The sequence below is a fragment of the Lacerta agilis genome, chromosome 12 (genome assembly GCF_009819535.1).
Source record: "Lacerta agilis isolate rLacAgi1 chromosome 12, rLacAgi1.pri, whole genome shotgun sequence".
Taxonomy (NCBI): Eukaryota; Metazoa; Chordata; class Lepidosauria; order Squamata; family Lacertidae; genus Lacerta; species Lacerta agilis.
This window is the reverse complement of record NC_046323.1, coordinates 14,005,057-14,022,314: the sequence shown is the minus strand read 5'-3', so window position 1 is coordinate 14,022,314 and position 17,258 is coordinate 14,005,057. Positions and strand designations below refer to the sequence as shown.

General features: G+C 45.2%; 1 protein-coding gene across 3 annotated transcripts in view; it reads right to left on the bottom strand.

Moving 5' to 3' along the window:
* The window catches only part of OSBPL10 (oxysterol binding protein like 10), a 76,621-nt gene extending 59,734 nt beyond the window's left edge, over nt 1-16,887 (bottom strand). Inside the window, exon 1 of one of the 3 annotated variants that reach the window (XM_033165379.1) lies at nt 16,397-16,887. In XM_033165379.1, the coding sequence (XP_033021270.1) occupies nt 16,397-16,770 (374 nt within the window). In that variant the 5' untranslated portion in view covers nt 16,771-16,887. The remainder of the gene's footprint in view (nt 1-16,396) is intronic. The other 2 variants (XM_033165378.1, XM_033165377.1) reach the window with 2 other exon arrangements.
* Nucleotides 16,888-17,258: the final 371 nt, after the last annotated feature.

Sequence of the window (17,258 nt, the reverse complement as noted above, 5' to 3'; positions counted from 1 at the left end):
CACTAATCTTCAATTCTTTCAAAATAATTCTTTCACAATTCTTTCACAATTCACTGGGCTTATTAGTTTCAACTGGCCAACCCACACGCTGTCAGTCGATTACATCTAAAGGTTTGCTTCCTCACATCTCCTGCAGCTGGAGAAAGGAAAGGAATGTTTTGCTGTTGCATTTTAGCAGTGTCTGAAACTCAGATATATAAACTAGGCACCAAATGGCTCCTTAAAAACCAAGGTTATAATTGCCAAAACGGAATGTCTGGTTGCCATTTGGGGGCAAGGTGGCTCTAAAGCAGTGATGGCCAAACTTGGCCCTCCAGCTGTTTTGGGACTACAACTCCCATCATCCCTAGCTAACAGGACCAGTGGTCAGGGATGATGGGAACTGTAGTCCCAAAACAGATGGAGGGCCAAGTTTGGCCATCACTGCTCTAAAGCCTTATTTTTCAAATGGCAAACTGAGATTGATTATCAGTTTTTTTGATTATTGATTTTATTATCTGGCTTTGTTCAGATGACAACCTTGAGCTAGGTTAAGAGCTTTGAGAGCTTAAAGAAGAAAAGTCACTTGATCCAGGGACAGTCCACATATATATCGGCCGATTCCAAACTTTTTTTTTCTTAATGGTGAGTGCTCCTGCTCAGAAAAAGCAATTTGGTTCCAGAAATCCAATTCCAATTTTACAGATAAAATATAACTGATAGAATTTTACAGGATGTAGTATTAGTGTGTGAAAACAGTCCAGATCCAACGATCCCCAGGCATGCACCTCCAGATGGTGGAGATGCCAGGGGCCATCCCAGCACCCAGGAATCTTCACTTGGTCAAAAGTGGTCTTAAGCCAGGTGCAAAATGTGCCTTGCACCTGGCTAACTTCGAACACTGCTGGGGAAATGCACTGCCTGTGCAATATTTTGTAGATAAGGTGTTCACTGGTGGATTTCTTTTTTAACGATATAGGTGGAAAAGCAGCTTGCCACTGGTGACTACATAGGTACTGGCCAATGGGTACCCATAAATTTTTGTGCAGCCATATTTCATGCAGCATTTGCCTCCCAAACAGAGAGGAAGCATTAGCTAAGGCAGGGGTCAGCAAGGGTTACCTCGCCTGGGCCAGTTCACTCCAGCCAAGATCCCTCCGTGGGCCAGATCGCGGGTGTGCATGAGTGCAGGCACCCACGATTTCCGGCATCTGTGTATGCACAGACATGATTTCCGGTGTCGGCGCAGACGCAATTTTCGGCGCCGCAGGAGCGAGTCCCTGCGCCACGCTGGTTTAGCACAGCGCACGGGGACTCGCCAAGCAGGCAGCTCGATTCAGGGGCAGCTCATGGGCTGGTTAAACAACTCCCGTGGGCTGTTGTGGCCCATGGGCCTTAGCTTGCCAACCCCTGAGCGAAGGGAATATTGGCACTTTCCCCCCCTACTATCAACAACCCATGGTTATTTCTGTGCTGGGAAAGTGAGATCTTTCTACAAGAGACAAGTTTGCTGGGTAAGAGAGATCTGTAGCCCATTAAATAAAAACCACCTGACTGCAAATCTATTGCACAACAAAGCCATTGTCTGCATTGCAACTGCATTCTTCCCTAACCAGCTTTTCACAGTGCTGGCTTTTATATTTAGCCTCAGCCAACTGGTTTTGCTGCTCACTTTGAAGGCACCCTCCCGAGACACAGTTGGGACCAGTCCCAGGCTCAGTGTTTTATATTTAAGCAGGAAACCATCTGGGGCACCTCCCACACTTCCCTAATGTCATAGTCTGATTTAGTCACAGCTTCTAACTGGGAAATTAAAAGCCAATGCCAACTCAAACCCGTATTATCTTGCTATAAAACCGTACCGTAAAAAAACTAATGAGTCCCTGGGCTCTTTCTAACACCAGTTGCTGAACCGTGCAACGGTAGAGTTGACCATGTTGCCATAATTGGTCCAAGTCATCGCTGCCATGTATGGAAGTGCTCAAGAAAACCAGCATGTCCATATATTAAGATGCTAAATGAAGACAGATCAAGGAAGGAGATCCAATATGGCAAGTACCAGGATCATGCTACACAAAGAATGCCAATCTCCCTTAAAGGGAAGAGTTTATTGCGGGCATTGTGGTTATCTTGGTTTTAGATTAACAACGTTCCTTATTTCTTCTGCAACAGTATTAGAAAGCAGCCCTTAAGAAGTGCTGTGCAAAGAAGTCTTTTTTGTGTGTGTCTTTTTTACAAAAAAAATAATTTACAAAAATTCAGGTCCCCAAGGCAAATTCCAAGTTGAAACCGCAAAGCATAACAAATCAATTAAAGAACTAACAGCAGCATGAAAAGACACACAACTGAATCTGAATATTGTTCACACTCAACTCCAAATCCACAAGATACCTCCCTCAGCACTTTGATGTGGATGCATTAAGCATCCCTGGGTGACGTGTAAAATCCCAAAAGCAGAAGGTCCAGAACTGCCCCAGAACAGTACCTCCAAGCCCCATTCCTGATAGAGGACCCAGTTAGTTACCATATTTTTCGCTCCATAAGACACACTTTTTTCCTCCTAAAAAGTAAGGGGAAATATCTGTGCGTCTTATGGAGCAAATGGTGGGGCCAAAAGGGGATCATGCTTTTTATTTTACAAAGAGAAAAGGGAGTGTTGAAAGGACCCCGCTCAGCAGCTGATCAGCAAGAGATTGGGAGAGAGATAAGAGTCCCCGGCACCCTTTCAGCCCCGCCCTCTTGCCCAGGCCTCCAATGTTGAATGTGCTGCAGAGGGAGGTTGTTTGTTTCCCCAGCGATCTGTGATTGGCTGATTAGATTATCTGTCTGGAAACTGAAGAAAAGGCTCCCTTTCCTTTAGAAGCTGCAGAAATGCGAGTTGAACCCCATAAAAATGGGGCTTTTCCTCTTTGCTTTTCCCCCTTTGCAAAAGGAGCTTTGCTTTTCCCCCTTTGCAAAAAAAGCTGCAAAACTTTGAGCTGATCCTAAAAAAAAAAAAACAGGGCTTTTCCCTTTGTAAAAAAGCTGCAAAACTTTCAGCTGATCCTCAAAAAAACAGGGCTTTTAGAGGAGGAAAATCAGAAATTATTATTTTTTTTGTTTCCTCTAAAAACGAGGTGCGCCCTATGGAGCGAAAAATATGGTAGTTACTTACTTACTGAAGGGCACTGTGGTTAAATCTATCAAAAGCCACTGAAAGTTCCAACAGAACCTGTTGATAGACATATTTTCCCTGTCCACCAGTGTTATTTCAGTCCCAAGCTGGGCCTGAATCCAGATTCACCAAGAAATCAGTATCATTCAAGAAAGTTTGGAGCTGAGCTGCCACTACTCGGACACAGGCAGATAGTAATCCATAGGGGTGGAGTCTGATGATCAGGGTTCTTCCAGCAGAAGTCTCACGTCTTTCAAAACAGATGGTACAACGCCATCCCCAAGGGTGGTGTTCAAATGCCATCATGCAAGTCAGCGTGGTGTAGTGGTTAAGAGCAGTAGACTCGTAATCTGGTGAACCGGGTTTGCGTCTCCGCTCCTCCACATGCAGCTGCTGGGTGACCTTGGGCTAGTCAACTTCTCTGAAGTTTCTCAGCCCCACTCACCTCACAGAGTGTTGTGGGGGAGGAAGGGAAAGGAGAATGTTAGCCGCTTTGAGACTCCTTCAGGTAGTGATAAAACAGGATATCAAATCCAAACTCTTCCTCCTCCTCCTCCTCCTCCTCCTCCTCCTCCTCCTCCTCCTCCTTGTTTTGAAGTCTTTCCCCCGGACTGAAATATACTTCCTTTAGCTGCTTTGAGACTCCTTAAGGGGAGTGAAAGGCAGGATATCAAGTCCAAACTCTTCTTCTTCCTCCTCCTCCTCCTCCTCCTCATCCAACCAAGTCTCTTCTGGCTGCCTTCATGAGTCAGGATTGTTAAGGTTCAGCTGAGTACATGGGTAGCCTAAAATCCCCAAGCAACTAGTCTGCATTCTCAAACGCTCAATAAACTGAAAGCTATCTATGAAAATGAAGCAAGCAGAAAATGTGAACACATCCCTCCCTGGTCTGCTAAAATGTATTCTCCTAAAAAATGTTCCCTTTCAGCTCCTCAGAAAACCAGGGAACTTAGGATCTAGTCAACAAGACACACTGTATTTAGCACAGGCATAGGCAAACTCCGGTCCTCCAGATGTTTGGGAATACAATTCCCATCATCCCTGACCACTGGTCCTGTTAGCTAGGGATGATGGGAGTTGTAGTCCCAAACATCTGAAAGGCCGGAGTTTGCCAATGCCTGGTTTAGCAGCAGTAATGCCAACTGTCCAGGCCATTTCCCCTATTCCAGAAGAGGGAACCATGCTTTCAAATGGACCAGAAAGAGGTAGCAGGAAAATCCCCTACAGGGGTCTAAGAATAGACCATCCTAACTGGTTCTCCAACCATGTACAGTAAGAAATGTCCTAAATCCTTTCAGGAAACTAACTGTCCAAGGTACAGTAATAGATATTTCAACACACACACCCCAACATCCCGATCACCGTCATCCTTTGCAGAAAAATAAACCCAGAGAGCATCCTGCCACACAGACGGAAGCAGATATAAACAGAGACAAGACCACAGTTGTCATATGGGTTATGAAATCCTGAGCCACAGCAGACAAGGGGGCCTTGGAATGGATGCAGAAGTCACCCTGAACAACTAAGCCGGGGGGACGGACACTAAAACCATCCCTGGGACCCCCTCTGCTAGCTCAGGTAGGGAGACTGTTGATCGGGGTGGGGGGCATGCAACCTGTAGAGATAATTAACAGCAAGTTATCCAAGTTTGAGAACTCCTTCCACATGTCGGTTTTCCCATTGTCCATCTTAGATGGCAAGCTCATTGGGCAAGCTCATAAAAAAAATGAATCCACCTTAAATTCAGGAATCCTTATTTCGTTTAATTATTTATTCGCCTTCAAAAAAAAAAAAAACCTGTTATCGTTTTGCTGACACAGGCTAAGTGCTGCTTCTTTGACCTGTAGCAAGCAGAGCGTATGAGCTTGGTTTAAGCTAGCTTTAGTGACAAGATTCAACATCTTTTAATATCTAAGCACCTGATATCTGTTGGGTTTAATCTCATAACATGTGCCATGGTTCTCTTTAGAGAATGGGAAACAATCTGCAAAGAGCACCAGCAGCCTCTGGGATAAAAAAACAAACAAACTGAGAAAAGGAGCCGATAGGTTTCTAATCCAATTCCTCAGCCTCTCGCTCATATGTGGGAAACCCTTATATTAAGAATAAAAATGTACATATTTCTTCATCCATTTGCTAAGCTTCCATTTGCCCACCCCCAAAAATATCTCCAGCCTCACTGTAGCTACAGGATCATCCAATTTGATCCAGTTACTTCAAATCTAGTTACTCCTTAAGGAGGCTTGCAAACTACCATTTATGTGGCCTCCTGCAGCAAGAAAGGATCACATCCAAGCGACCAAGAACTAGGGAGGAGACATCTGAAATCAGATTGTTAAATTACTCTCATTTTTCTGCTTTCTTTCAGGCCCACTTAAGATTGCCTGCCTACCAGGCCTGGGCGATATACAGTGGTACCATGGTTGTTGAACTTAATCCATTCTGGGAGTCCGTTCGACTTCCGGAACCGTTTGAAAACCAAGGTACGGCTTCCGATTGGCTGCAGGAGCTTCCTGCACTCAATCGGAAACCGCAGAAGCTGCGTCGGACATTCAGCTTCCAAAAAACGTTTGCAAGCCGGAACACTTCCTTCCGGGTTTGCAGCGTTCGGGAGCCGATTTGTTCGAGAGCCAAGCTGTTTGAGAACCAAGGTAAAACTATATCACCCAAAACTGGTTTGAAGTCCATATTGTGATATCGGTTTCATAATTTTTGACCCGGCAATATATCGTGACTCATGGTGTGTGTGTGTGTTTGTGTGTTAGTTATGCAAAAAACACAATGTGGGGAAGAACCATGAAGCTAGCCAATGCCAGTGTGGTGTAGTGGTTAAGAGCAGTAGACTCGTAATCTGGTGAACTGGGTTCGCGTCTCCGCTCCTCCACATGCAGCTGCTGGGTGACCTTGGGCTAGTCACACTTCTCTGAAGTCTCTCAGCCCCACTCACCTCAGAGTGTTTGTTGTGGAGGAGGAAGGGAAAGGAGAATGTTAGCCGCTTTGAGACTCCTTCGGGTAGTGATAAAGCGGGATATCAAATCCAAACTCCTCTTCTTCTTCTTCTTCTTCTTCTTTTCTCAATTCCTGCAGCCCCTGTTAACTTTGCCGACTCAACTCTCCCCTGCCTCTTGTAAAGGGCAGTGAATCACAAGAGCAGGCGCCGACGAAAATCACGATGCAGGAAAAACTGTGAAGCCAGCCAATGCCACACTTATTTCAGGCATTGTGATATATCGGAATTAGCTAGTGACATATCACAATGTTGAAAACCAGATATTGCCCAGCCCTACTACCTGCACTGGTAACTATTTACAAGGCAAAATAATGGAAGGGATGGTAGATGCCCAATACTTTTTTGGGGGGGGGGGGAATCAATGGAAGACCTCCACTCCAACAGCAGAACAACAGTAAATGGAGTAATGAAAAGCAAAGGAGGTGTGGGCCCATCTGTTCCCAGGCCCACAACAGACATAGCTAGCTTTCCATCCATCTCTCAGGTCCTCTCGAACAAAAGAACACAAAAACAGGACTCCCCTTTGTGCCTGTCATGTTCTTTTGTGCTCAATAAGGCATTATAAATAAGCTCACAACAGTTACTAGCCTACTCAAAAAAGAGGAACCTGCCTTCCAATGCACATACAGTTGTACCTTGGATCCCAAACGCCTTGGTACTTGGACGTTTTGGCTCCTGAACACCGCAAACCCGGAAGTGAGTGTTCCGGTTTGTGAATGTTCTTTGGAACCTGAACGTCCAACGGGGCTTCCGATTGGCTGCAGCAGCTTCCCGCAGCCAATCAGAAGCTGCGCTTTAGTTTCTGAACGTTTTGGAATATACTTGCAGAATAGATTCCGTTTGACTTCCAAAGGTACTGTGAAGTTAAAACCACTTTTCGAAGAGAAATGAGGGTTTTGTTCTGGAATTACTTCTGTTGTTGTTGTCACAGGCTGCAGTTAATAAATGGACAGAGAGATGCAAAAGGTGGAAGAATTTCAATCCTGAAAGAATCTGGCAAGGACCTCTGCATGAAGATGGAGCACACAGATGTTTCAGGCCAGGCACAGCACTATGTACTGTCTAATATCAGGCAACATTTGCATTATATTATATTATATTATATTATATTATATTATATTATATTAGTTTGCTCATTGGAACTGATTCATAGTGAATCCTATGCATATCGGGTTCAGAAATGAGCCCTAGGGAATTTAATGGTTAGGCCTACTTACTCTGAGGTCAGTATATATAGGACTGCAGTTTCAGTCCCAGTTCCAAAATCTCTCAGTTCACAGTTGGCTTTATATACCGGAGGGGGGGGGGACTTATGAGTTCTTTGTAATCAAAGAACTATAAATCAGAGATATAAATCTTGAAAAGTTACTTCTTTGAAAGAGTAACAAAACAGGAATTACTACTCCACACGTATTTTAATATAACTTATCTGTCACAGAAATGATTTGAGATAGGAGAAGTCTAAGACATTTTACTAAGTCAAGGACAAAATGTAAAACAACAAGGATTAATATACTTCATTCTACATTAACAGAATTAAAGCAAGCTCTGCGTGAGATAATAATATTAAATCTCCACTGTGCCTATGGAATACAAACACCCAGGGACATTAAGAGTGTATTTGACACAGAACTATTGTACCAGCTCATATTATGCAACACAGATATGAGGAGGTGTGGAGAGCATTTTAATTAGCTGCCAGCTTTCACCTAAAGTGTAAAGCTGTACCATATCGTTATTGATACAAACAGAACGGATTATTATTTTTTACCTCTTGCTGATTATTTTTGTTCTATTATTAACAGACTGGGAGTGGGAATTAAATTAAAAACCAAGAATACTTTTGGACCTTATGATTTATGTGGAAATTGTTCGATTTGGTTGCGTACTTTTCGATGCTGTATTGTATATGACTGCTTTTTGTTATGTCTGTAGTTATGTAATTCCTTTATATAGGTCGTAAACAGCCTTGAGCATGGTTTTAACTTTAGAAAAGTGTTATACAAATAAAATGACTGAACATCAAAAGCGGCGATTAAAATGCTAATGCTGATAATAATAATTTTACTAGCTGTCTAGTATTTGAATGTATCACACACACCATGGTGATGTGTGAGGTATTGAAAACAGCTTCTCATAACACAAGTTTTAGGGATTGGAAGCAGGGTTTTCCAAACTTGGGTCTCCAGCTGGTTTTGGACTACAACTCCCATCATCCCTAGGTAGCAGGACCAGTGGTCAGGGACATAGCTGTCAACTTTTCCCTTTTCTTGTGAGGAATCCTATTCGGAATAAGGGAATTTCCCTTAAAAAAAAGGAAAAAGTTGACAGCTATGGTCAGGGATAATGGAAATTGTAGTCCTAAAACAGCTGGAGACCCAAGTTTGGGAAATCCTGGATTAGAGCAATCATATTCTGAAAGGGTTCTACTTGAATTGGTATATTCCATTCATTCCATTTCTGGTTAGCTGCTGGCTCACAGACTCAATAAAAGCGGACTGATATTCTACATGGACCTTTTAATTCCTGCAGTGTGGCAAACAGTTAATGCATCACAACAACAGTGGTTAATTTGTATAGAGCATGTGCCCTCTAGGGAACGGCTCATTTTTAAAACTTAACTGATAATTTATAACCAGACTTGTAGCAAGAAGCAAATTCTGAATACATTAGAAACTGAGGGGATGACAACTGAACACAGCTAATAAACAACGGTCACGTGCTTCAAACATCTCGCACTGAAATTAACGAGACCTAAAAGTGCCCATCTTTGACTAGATGATTTATTTATTTTGTTTATCCAATTTATATCTGTCTCTTCCTACCAAAGAAGCCCAGGGCAGATTGTGCCGCAAATTATGGATCTACCAGGTTTACTTTTAAAAAATGATTACGATGCGCTCTATTCTGCTGCAAAAGAATCATGTTTTTCAAAATATCATGGATCTTGAAGGAAGAAAATGTGGCTATATTGCAGTGCTGTTTTACACATCAGTTCCCACCAAGCTGTATGACAAAGGAGTTAAACTATTCACTCAGATAAGGAACTACAACATGGGTAGGCAAACTAAGGCCCGGGGGCCAGATGCGGCCCAATCGTCCGGGAATCAGCGTGTTTTTACATGAGTAGAATGTGTCCTTTTATTTAAAATGCATCTCTGGCTTATTTGTGGGGCAATTTGTTCTTTTTCCCCCTCCAAAATATAGTCAGGCCCCCCACAAGGTCTGAGGGACAGTGGACCAGCCCCCTGCTGAAAAGGTTTGCTGACCCCCTGGCCTACAAGCTAACAGCAGGATGCTGGATTAATGCCAATAAACAATTACCACGGACGGTCGCAACATCTCCTTCAGGGGACCTAACAACCACAACCACCCTCTGCACCATAAGAGACTTTCGACACCTCCCCAAGTTTCAAAAGCGGCTTTTTAAGCCAAGCACAATGGGAAAAGTCGGGAACCCCGCTGTATGTGCAGCAACTGAGAAACACAATGTATCAGTGGATATCAGGGCTGGGCAGTATCTGTTTTTCAACATTGAGATATATCACCAGCGTTCGAAACTCCCCTTGTTCTAGGAGCGTTTTGCGACAAAGAATTTCACTAGCGCAAACAGTTTCTGAGGTCTGGGCGAAGTGCTGCACCCAAGATTTCAGATTAAAACTGCAGAGTGGAAGGAAAGGACCTTCGTCTGCCTCCCCACTCTCTGAAGACTGGAGAAGAGACCCTCTTGGGGGGGGGGAGTATGGCTTTGTTTTTTGCAGTCTTCAGAGGAGGAATAGAGTCTAGACCAGGGGTAGGCAACCTAAGGCCCATGGGCCACGAGTAGCCCACGGTGGTCGTTTAACCAACCCACAAGCCACCCCCGAACTGAGGTGCCCACTTAGCAAGTCCCTGCGCGCTATGCTAAACCAGTGCAGCGTGGGGACTCGCTGGAAATCGCATCTGTCCAGACGCCGGAAATCGTGTCTGTGCAGACGCCGGAAATCGCAGGCGCGCCAGCGATCTGGCCCATGAAGGGAACTCCGCTGGAGTGAACCAACCAGCCCAGGCAAGGTAAACCTTGCCGACCCCTGGTCTAGACCAAGTGAAAAATGAATGTTAAGATTTTAGCAGCAGTTCATTCATTTTCAGCTTTGTATTCTCGTTACAAAAAAGTGCACCTAGACATTCCATTGTTGCACCGCACCCATAACCTACGTTTAAGGTGCCATTTAACTCCCAGCTTTCATATCTCAGTTTCTAACACTGTATATCACCAGCTAAGCATCGTGATACATCGATATACCACCATGTCTGAAATAAGGATGGAGCTATGTAGAAACACTGGCTGGCTTCACGGCTTTTCCTACATTGTGATTTTCGCATAGTTTGCGCACACACACACAATGAGTCACGATATACTGCCAGGTCAAACATTATGAAACTGGTATCCACAATATGGACTTCAAACTAGTTTTGGACAATATATTGATATATCACCCAGCCCTAGTGGATGTGCTTAAGACTCAGCTGTAGGAGTTCAGCTATTCATACAAGGGAGGTCTTTAATTTTCCTAGTTTTAGAAGCACAACTGTTGAGGAAGGACATGTGTCACCAGCTTGGAGGTCAGCAGCAGGCAACCTGTCCACGACAGGGGAGGATGCAATGGGGCGTGGGACTACAAACTGCAACTTCTCTCCTCCCCACACCAAATTCTAACAAGCATCTGGGAGCCCTCGCAAAAGATATACAGTGGTACCTCGCAAGACGAATGCCTCGCACAACAAAAAACTCGCTAGACGAAAGGCATTCGCTAACGAAAAGGTGACTCGCAAGACGAATTTTTCTATGGTCGTGCTTCGCAAGACGAAAATTTCAATGCATTCCTATGGGAATTAAATTCCTATGCATTCCTATGCATTCCTATGGTTGTGCTTCGCAAGACGAATTTTTCGCAATACGAAACGACTTGCAGAACGAATTAATTTCGTCTTGCGAGGCACCACTGTATGCAGCTGTGAGATGATATCCAGACCAAGAACAGTTGAATCTGGATATCCCCTCTGGCGAGTGGGGCAAAGGAGAAAAGGTATTCTCTCAAATCAGCCTCTTTACCATACAACTAGAAAGTGGTTAAAGATACCAAGAAATTGCAAACCTGTAACTTCTTCTCACCTGGTCAATGAATGATCAGCAAGGGGATAGAAGGGCGAAACAAACATGTGCTTGAGTGTAGAACAGGCATCCCCAACCTTCAGGCCTCCAGTTGTTTTGGACTACAATTCCCATCATCCCTGACCACTGGTCCTGTTAGCTAGGGATCATGGGAGTTGTAGGCCAAAACATCTGGAGGGCCACAGGTTGAGGGTGCCTGGTATAGAAGAAGCTTAACCAAAAAGAACCAGCATGGCTTTTGTAACGGGAAGCCTTGTCTAACTCAGGCTGCAGTCCTAACCCCAATGACCTGAGCGTAAGCTCCATTGAATTCATCAGGACATACCTCTGAGCATTTGTAGTCAGGACTACATTACAAAGCAGGGAATTCCTGGATCCAACATGTCATTAGAGGCCCAGGCGGATAGGGGTGCCTACTTCCAGCTATGGCTGGTTCGCCAGCTATAGTCCCTTTCAGACAAATGATTTGGCAGCTGTGCTCCATGTTCTGGTAATCTCCAGATTGGGTTATTAAAGCACATTTGACTTTGAGGTTGGCTTGAAAGCTTAAACTGGTTCAAAAAAAATATGCAGTGGCCAGATCAATGGCGGGGGTTCCATTTAGAACATGCATAACCCCCATTTTAAAATAGCTGTCCTGGTTTTGGGTTCATTCCCAGGCCCAGTTGAAGGTGCTCAAATTGGCAACCATGTACCTTGGAATATTTAAACTGTCCATGTAAATAGTCTGAAATACCTGGAATGATTATGAGCATATCCTGAAGACTTAATATTGATCAGTTTTCCTTCTTGCTTTAATCACCCTGTCATGTTTGTATTCTGGGCTGTTTTGACTGCATGCTTACTAGTGAAATGGAGGTTACGAAACATTAACTCTGAACTACTGTATTCAATACATCGGACGAAAATATCTGAAATATTTCCTCCTTCCCTTCTTTGGTGTTAAGAACAGCAGAGAGAGCCCAGGAGAGGCCTCTCCATGGCATCCCCCGAGGTGCGCATCTGTCACCTACTTAATTTAGTTTTTATTGTATGCACGTATTTACTCTATGGTTTAACACCTCAGATATATAGATTAGGACCTACTCAGTTCTCTTGGTTGTAATCTGTTTCAACTGTTTTTAATATTATATTTTTAGATTGCTGTAACCCTCCCTGGGACCTTGTGATGAAGGGCAGATAAGAAATCTGATGAATAGCAGCAACAGAAGTGTTCCATGTTATTCAAGGATGTCCCTATGCATTTAATAGGGAACATTTTCAACTTGATTTTTTTATTTTGGGTGGGGGGGGGAACCTTTTGACACAGCTCATCACAAAAGGTTCCAACGGGACTTAATAGTCATAAAAATAATAACAACAACATTAGATCCTTAACTGCTTAAGAAACAGTGTGTGTGTAGGAACAAAATGTCAGTGTCTACAAACAGTGGACTCTGCTAGGACCTACATTCAAACCAAAACAGGTGGGTTTATTTTGAGTCAGCAGTAGACAGTGAGGCAGCCAGGTGTCCAGATATCACCCAATTATACAGGATGGCGAAGATTCATGGCTGAGCAACTCCACTAATTCCTTCAAACTAAAAAAATCAGCAGATCATAAAGTACAATATACCGTAACCTCAGAGCAGTGTTTCCCAACGTTGGGTCTCCAGCTGTTTTTGGACTACAATTCCCATCATCCCTGACCACTGGTCTTGCTAGCTAGGGATGATGGGAGCTGTAGTCCAAAAACAGCTGGAGACCCAAAGTTGGGAAACAGTGCTCTAAAGTAATACACACCGGGACGATGATGTTATCTAACTTTAGATAAACACTACTTAAATATTACAAAAACAAACAAACCTGTTATCTACCAACCAAACAGATCAAAGAATCAAGGTAGGAAGGAAACAGAAAGAATGATATCCGTGTAAATTTATAAAAGTTAACAAGGAAACTGATTGAAGAGCAGGTTATCATCATATCATACTGTGCTAGAAATAGTCCTTCCAGTCTGTATCAGAAAGGAAATTGCAAAGAAACAGAAGAGGCACATCGAAGACCATTGGTTCTCGCAAGCTTTTTCAAAATAATTATATTTAAGATCGTTGTGTAGAATCTATGTTCCCCATCAGAAATTTAAACAATGACTTAGAAAATCCCAGTTCCCAGTAAGGAAAAGAATGACTATAAAGATCAGCAACCAGTAGTTCCTGGACCAAATGCAGCCTCCTAAAAGGAGTTGCCTGCCTCCCTTTCCCAAGTTGCCATTTCAAAAATCAAAGAGACATGGAGTATACATGACAGCCAGCCTTGCTAGCAGGTCAGACAGGGAGCAGGGTCAGAGTCTTGGCCACCATAAGAAGAGTCTGGATTTGATATCCCGCTTTTCACTACCTGAAGGAGTCTCAAAGCGGCTGACATTCTCCTTTCCCTTCCTCCCCCACAACAAACACTCTGTGAGGTGAGTGGGGCTGAGAGACTTCAGAGAAGTGTGGCTAGCCCAAGGTCACCCAGCAGCTGCATGTGGAGGAGTGGGGAAGCGAACCCGGTTCCCCAGATTACGAGTCTACTGCTCTTAACCACTACACCACACTGGCTCTCAACCCCTTTTCTCATGTTGCCTCTCCAGCAGAATGAGTGGCTGGCCAAGGGTATACTGTACGTTCTGTACTGAATCGAGTAAACATTTCTGCAAATTTACCATTTTCAGCAGTTATTAAAGTTTGCTATTGAAACAAAGGAAGAAACACACACACACACATATGCATTATCTTACGAAAACAGAAACCTCAGCTCTGATAAATTAAAAAGAAAAAAGCAGCAATCAGCATTACATTCTCCTACAGATGGCTGCAAAAACATGGCACACATTCTTCCCCTTCACAGTGGCCGTCTCTACCTGCATGCCCACGAAAGTCAGAGTGACTTTGTAAGGGGAAGATTGCTCTTAATAATGCACCAGGAAGTTATGCAAACCAAAAGAATCAATATTGTCAATCCCTACAGCTGTTTATGCACATGAAATGCAAGGTTTTTTTCTCCTTCACCCAATGAGTATTAAATGGAACAAGTTTTGTTTTTCCCCCGGGAGTGGGGAGCGAATGGGCAGAATATTGTGTTGCAATATTCTGTATACCTAGGAGTAAGCCCTATTAAACTAGAACTCTATGAAGCGGCATGTACAGGATTGTGCTGCGGAACGTTGAATATTTCCTTCCATCTTTCCACTAATACATCATTTGTAGGAGAAATTGCGCCATTTTGCGCAAAACAAATGCCATTGGTCTTACCACCAAACCAACAAGTCCAACTCCTATTGTCAGTCAAAATGACAAAAAAAAAATCAAACAAAAATTTTAAGTTGCTAGCATCCAACCACGACCATGCAAAAGTCTAGAAAAGTAAAAATAAAAATACAGTTGATAGCACAATCCTAACCTTGTCTACTAAGAAGTAAATTTGACTGCAGGTAAATTGGGGTTAGGATTGCAATTACCTACTTCCAGGTAAACTAGGGTTAGGACTGCAGCTTTCAACTCTAAAGAAAACATGACAGGACAAACTTTTTGACAGTGTATTGTCCCAGAAGCGATAGGATAATTAAACACAGGAACCCAAAAACCGAAATTTTTTCTGCTGCATACACAACTGCACAGTCTCTGCTTTCAAACTGCAAATTGGGGAAACCATGAAAAACAATACTGTAGTTCCTTTTCTTCTATAAACTTGTATAGACAGGGTTAAAAACCCACTACTCATTCCCCTAATCAATCTGAGAGTGAAAGAAGCAGTTAATGCAGTCTAATCTTAACTAAAAAGAAAAGAATATCACAACGATGTATTGAATAGTTCAGAATTAACGTTTCATAACCTCCATTTCACTAGTAAGCATGCAGTCAAAACAGCCCAGAATACAAACATGACAGGGTGAATAAACCATACCAAGAAGGAAAACTGATCAATATTAAGTCCTCAGGATATGCTCCTAATAATTTCAGGTATTTCAGACTATTTACATGGTCAGTTTAGATATTCCAGGTACATAGTGGCCTTGGGAAAAGCTTGCTCACATGTACCACTTCCACATGCAAAATTAAATTATCAGCATGCACTAGAAAGCCTCAAAAGGCAGAGTCCCGCATACTAGAAGCATAGAACTCTGCCATTGGAAGGGATCCTGAGAATAATCTAATTCAGGCATAGGCAAACTCGGCCCTCCAGATGTTTTTGGACTACAACTCCCATCATCCCTGACCACTGGTCCTGTTAACTAGGGATGACAGGAGTTGTAGTCCCAAAACATCTGGAGGGCCGAGTTTGCCTATGCCTGATCTAATTCAACCCATTGCAATGTAGAAATATGCAGCTGTCCCACACGGGGATCGAACTTGCAACCTTGGCATACAACACTGGGCTGCCTACACAGCCAATTTCCCAAGAGCCGGGTGCTACCAAACACATGGCTCCTCAAGCTCTTGTCCTGTTATTATCCCATTGCCACTGGAATCACAGAACTGTAAAGTCAGAAGGGACCACTTGAGTCATCTAGTCCCACCCCCTGCAATGCAGGAAATATTTTCCCCAACATGGGGCTCAAACCCATGACCCATGAGATTAAGGATCTCCTGCTCTACCGGCTGAGCTATCCCCCTGCATATGGAACAGGTCCAGAGAGTTCAGATTTGGCATATGAGTGCATGCTGGAATTGCAACTTCTAAAAAAGAAAGGAAGATCAGGTAAATTGGGGGGGGGGGGGTTGTTGAGGAACACTTGGAACAGCGTTGGACACCTCATCCAGCAGCCAGCAGGGGGAGACATAGACACCTGCCCTGTGGGAAGCGGCCGTGGGGAATCCCACGGGGAAGCCGTCGCAGGGCAGGGGAAACTTCCACAGTTCGCCCACCTTACCTCTGAGTCAAAGAGGGCGGGCTTGGGAGCGAGAGAGGCCAACACCGAAAGAAGGGAGGGCGGGAAGAGGGGGCAAATCCTGTGGGGCGGGAATGGGTGGGGGGCTGAGGAATAGGGAGGGGGGGAAGGAAGTAGGTCGACCCACTGAGCCCCCCCCCAAAAAAAAATGAGACTGAGAAAGGAGGTTATTCCCACAACATTTACCTGCTTTGCCAGCCCTGGATGAGGTTGGTGTACTTGCTGAGAGAGCCCTCGAGCACCGCCTCCGTCGTCCTGCCTGCCGCCAGCCCCCCGCTCCCTCCCGGGCTGGCCGCGGCTGAGCTGGGGCTGCTGCTGCTGCCTCCTCCTCCTCCTCCTCCTCCCTCCGGCCTCCCCGCTGGTGTAGCCGCCGACGCCGACGCTCCTTGGCGGCCGGAGAGCCCTCCCCGGCTGGCGGAGGAGGACGGCGAGGAGCCCGCCGAGGTGGGGCGGCTGCTGCTGCGGCTGCTGCTGTTACTGCCGCCGCTGGACGGGGCTGCTCCGGAGTCCCCGCAGCCGCCGCCGCCGCCCTGCGCCGCTGCCGCCGCTGCCTTCTCCATGGAGCGCGCGGGGAGAGCGCGAGGAGGCGGCCTCGGCTGCCGACGGCGGGCTGGGAAATACCTGATTCATACGCAAGGAGGGGGAGAGAGAGAGAGAGAGGAAGGGCCGGAGAGAGACCCGAGGAGGAGCAGCCGCCGTCGCCGTCTCTTCCTCCTCCTCCTCCTCCTCCTCCTTCTCCCGGGCTTGCGAAAAGCAGCGGCGTCGGCGACGCTTTGTGTCCGGCGGCGGAGAGATCCGCCCCGTCCCTCGATGTTCCCGCTTCAAGCCCGGCCCCTCAGCCCAGGCGCGCGGCCATGAAGCGCTGCCTCGCTCAGGGAGCGAGCGCGAGGAGACTCCCACCCCAGATGGGCGATGCGAGGAGGAGGAGGAGGAGGAGGAGGGTTGGCCGCCCCCGCGCCCTTCCTACGCCCCGGTGCCGGGGGGGGGGGCGGGGCTCGCCGCGCTTAATTGCGCGGAGATGTGCGGAGAGGGAGCTCGGTCGCTGGCT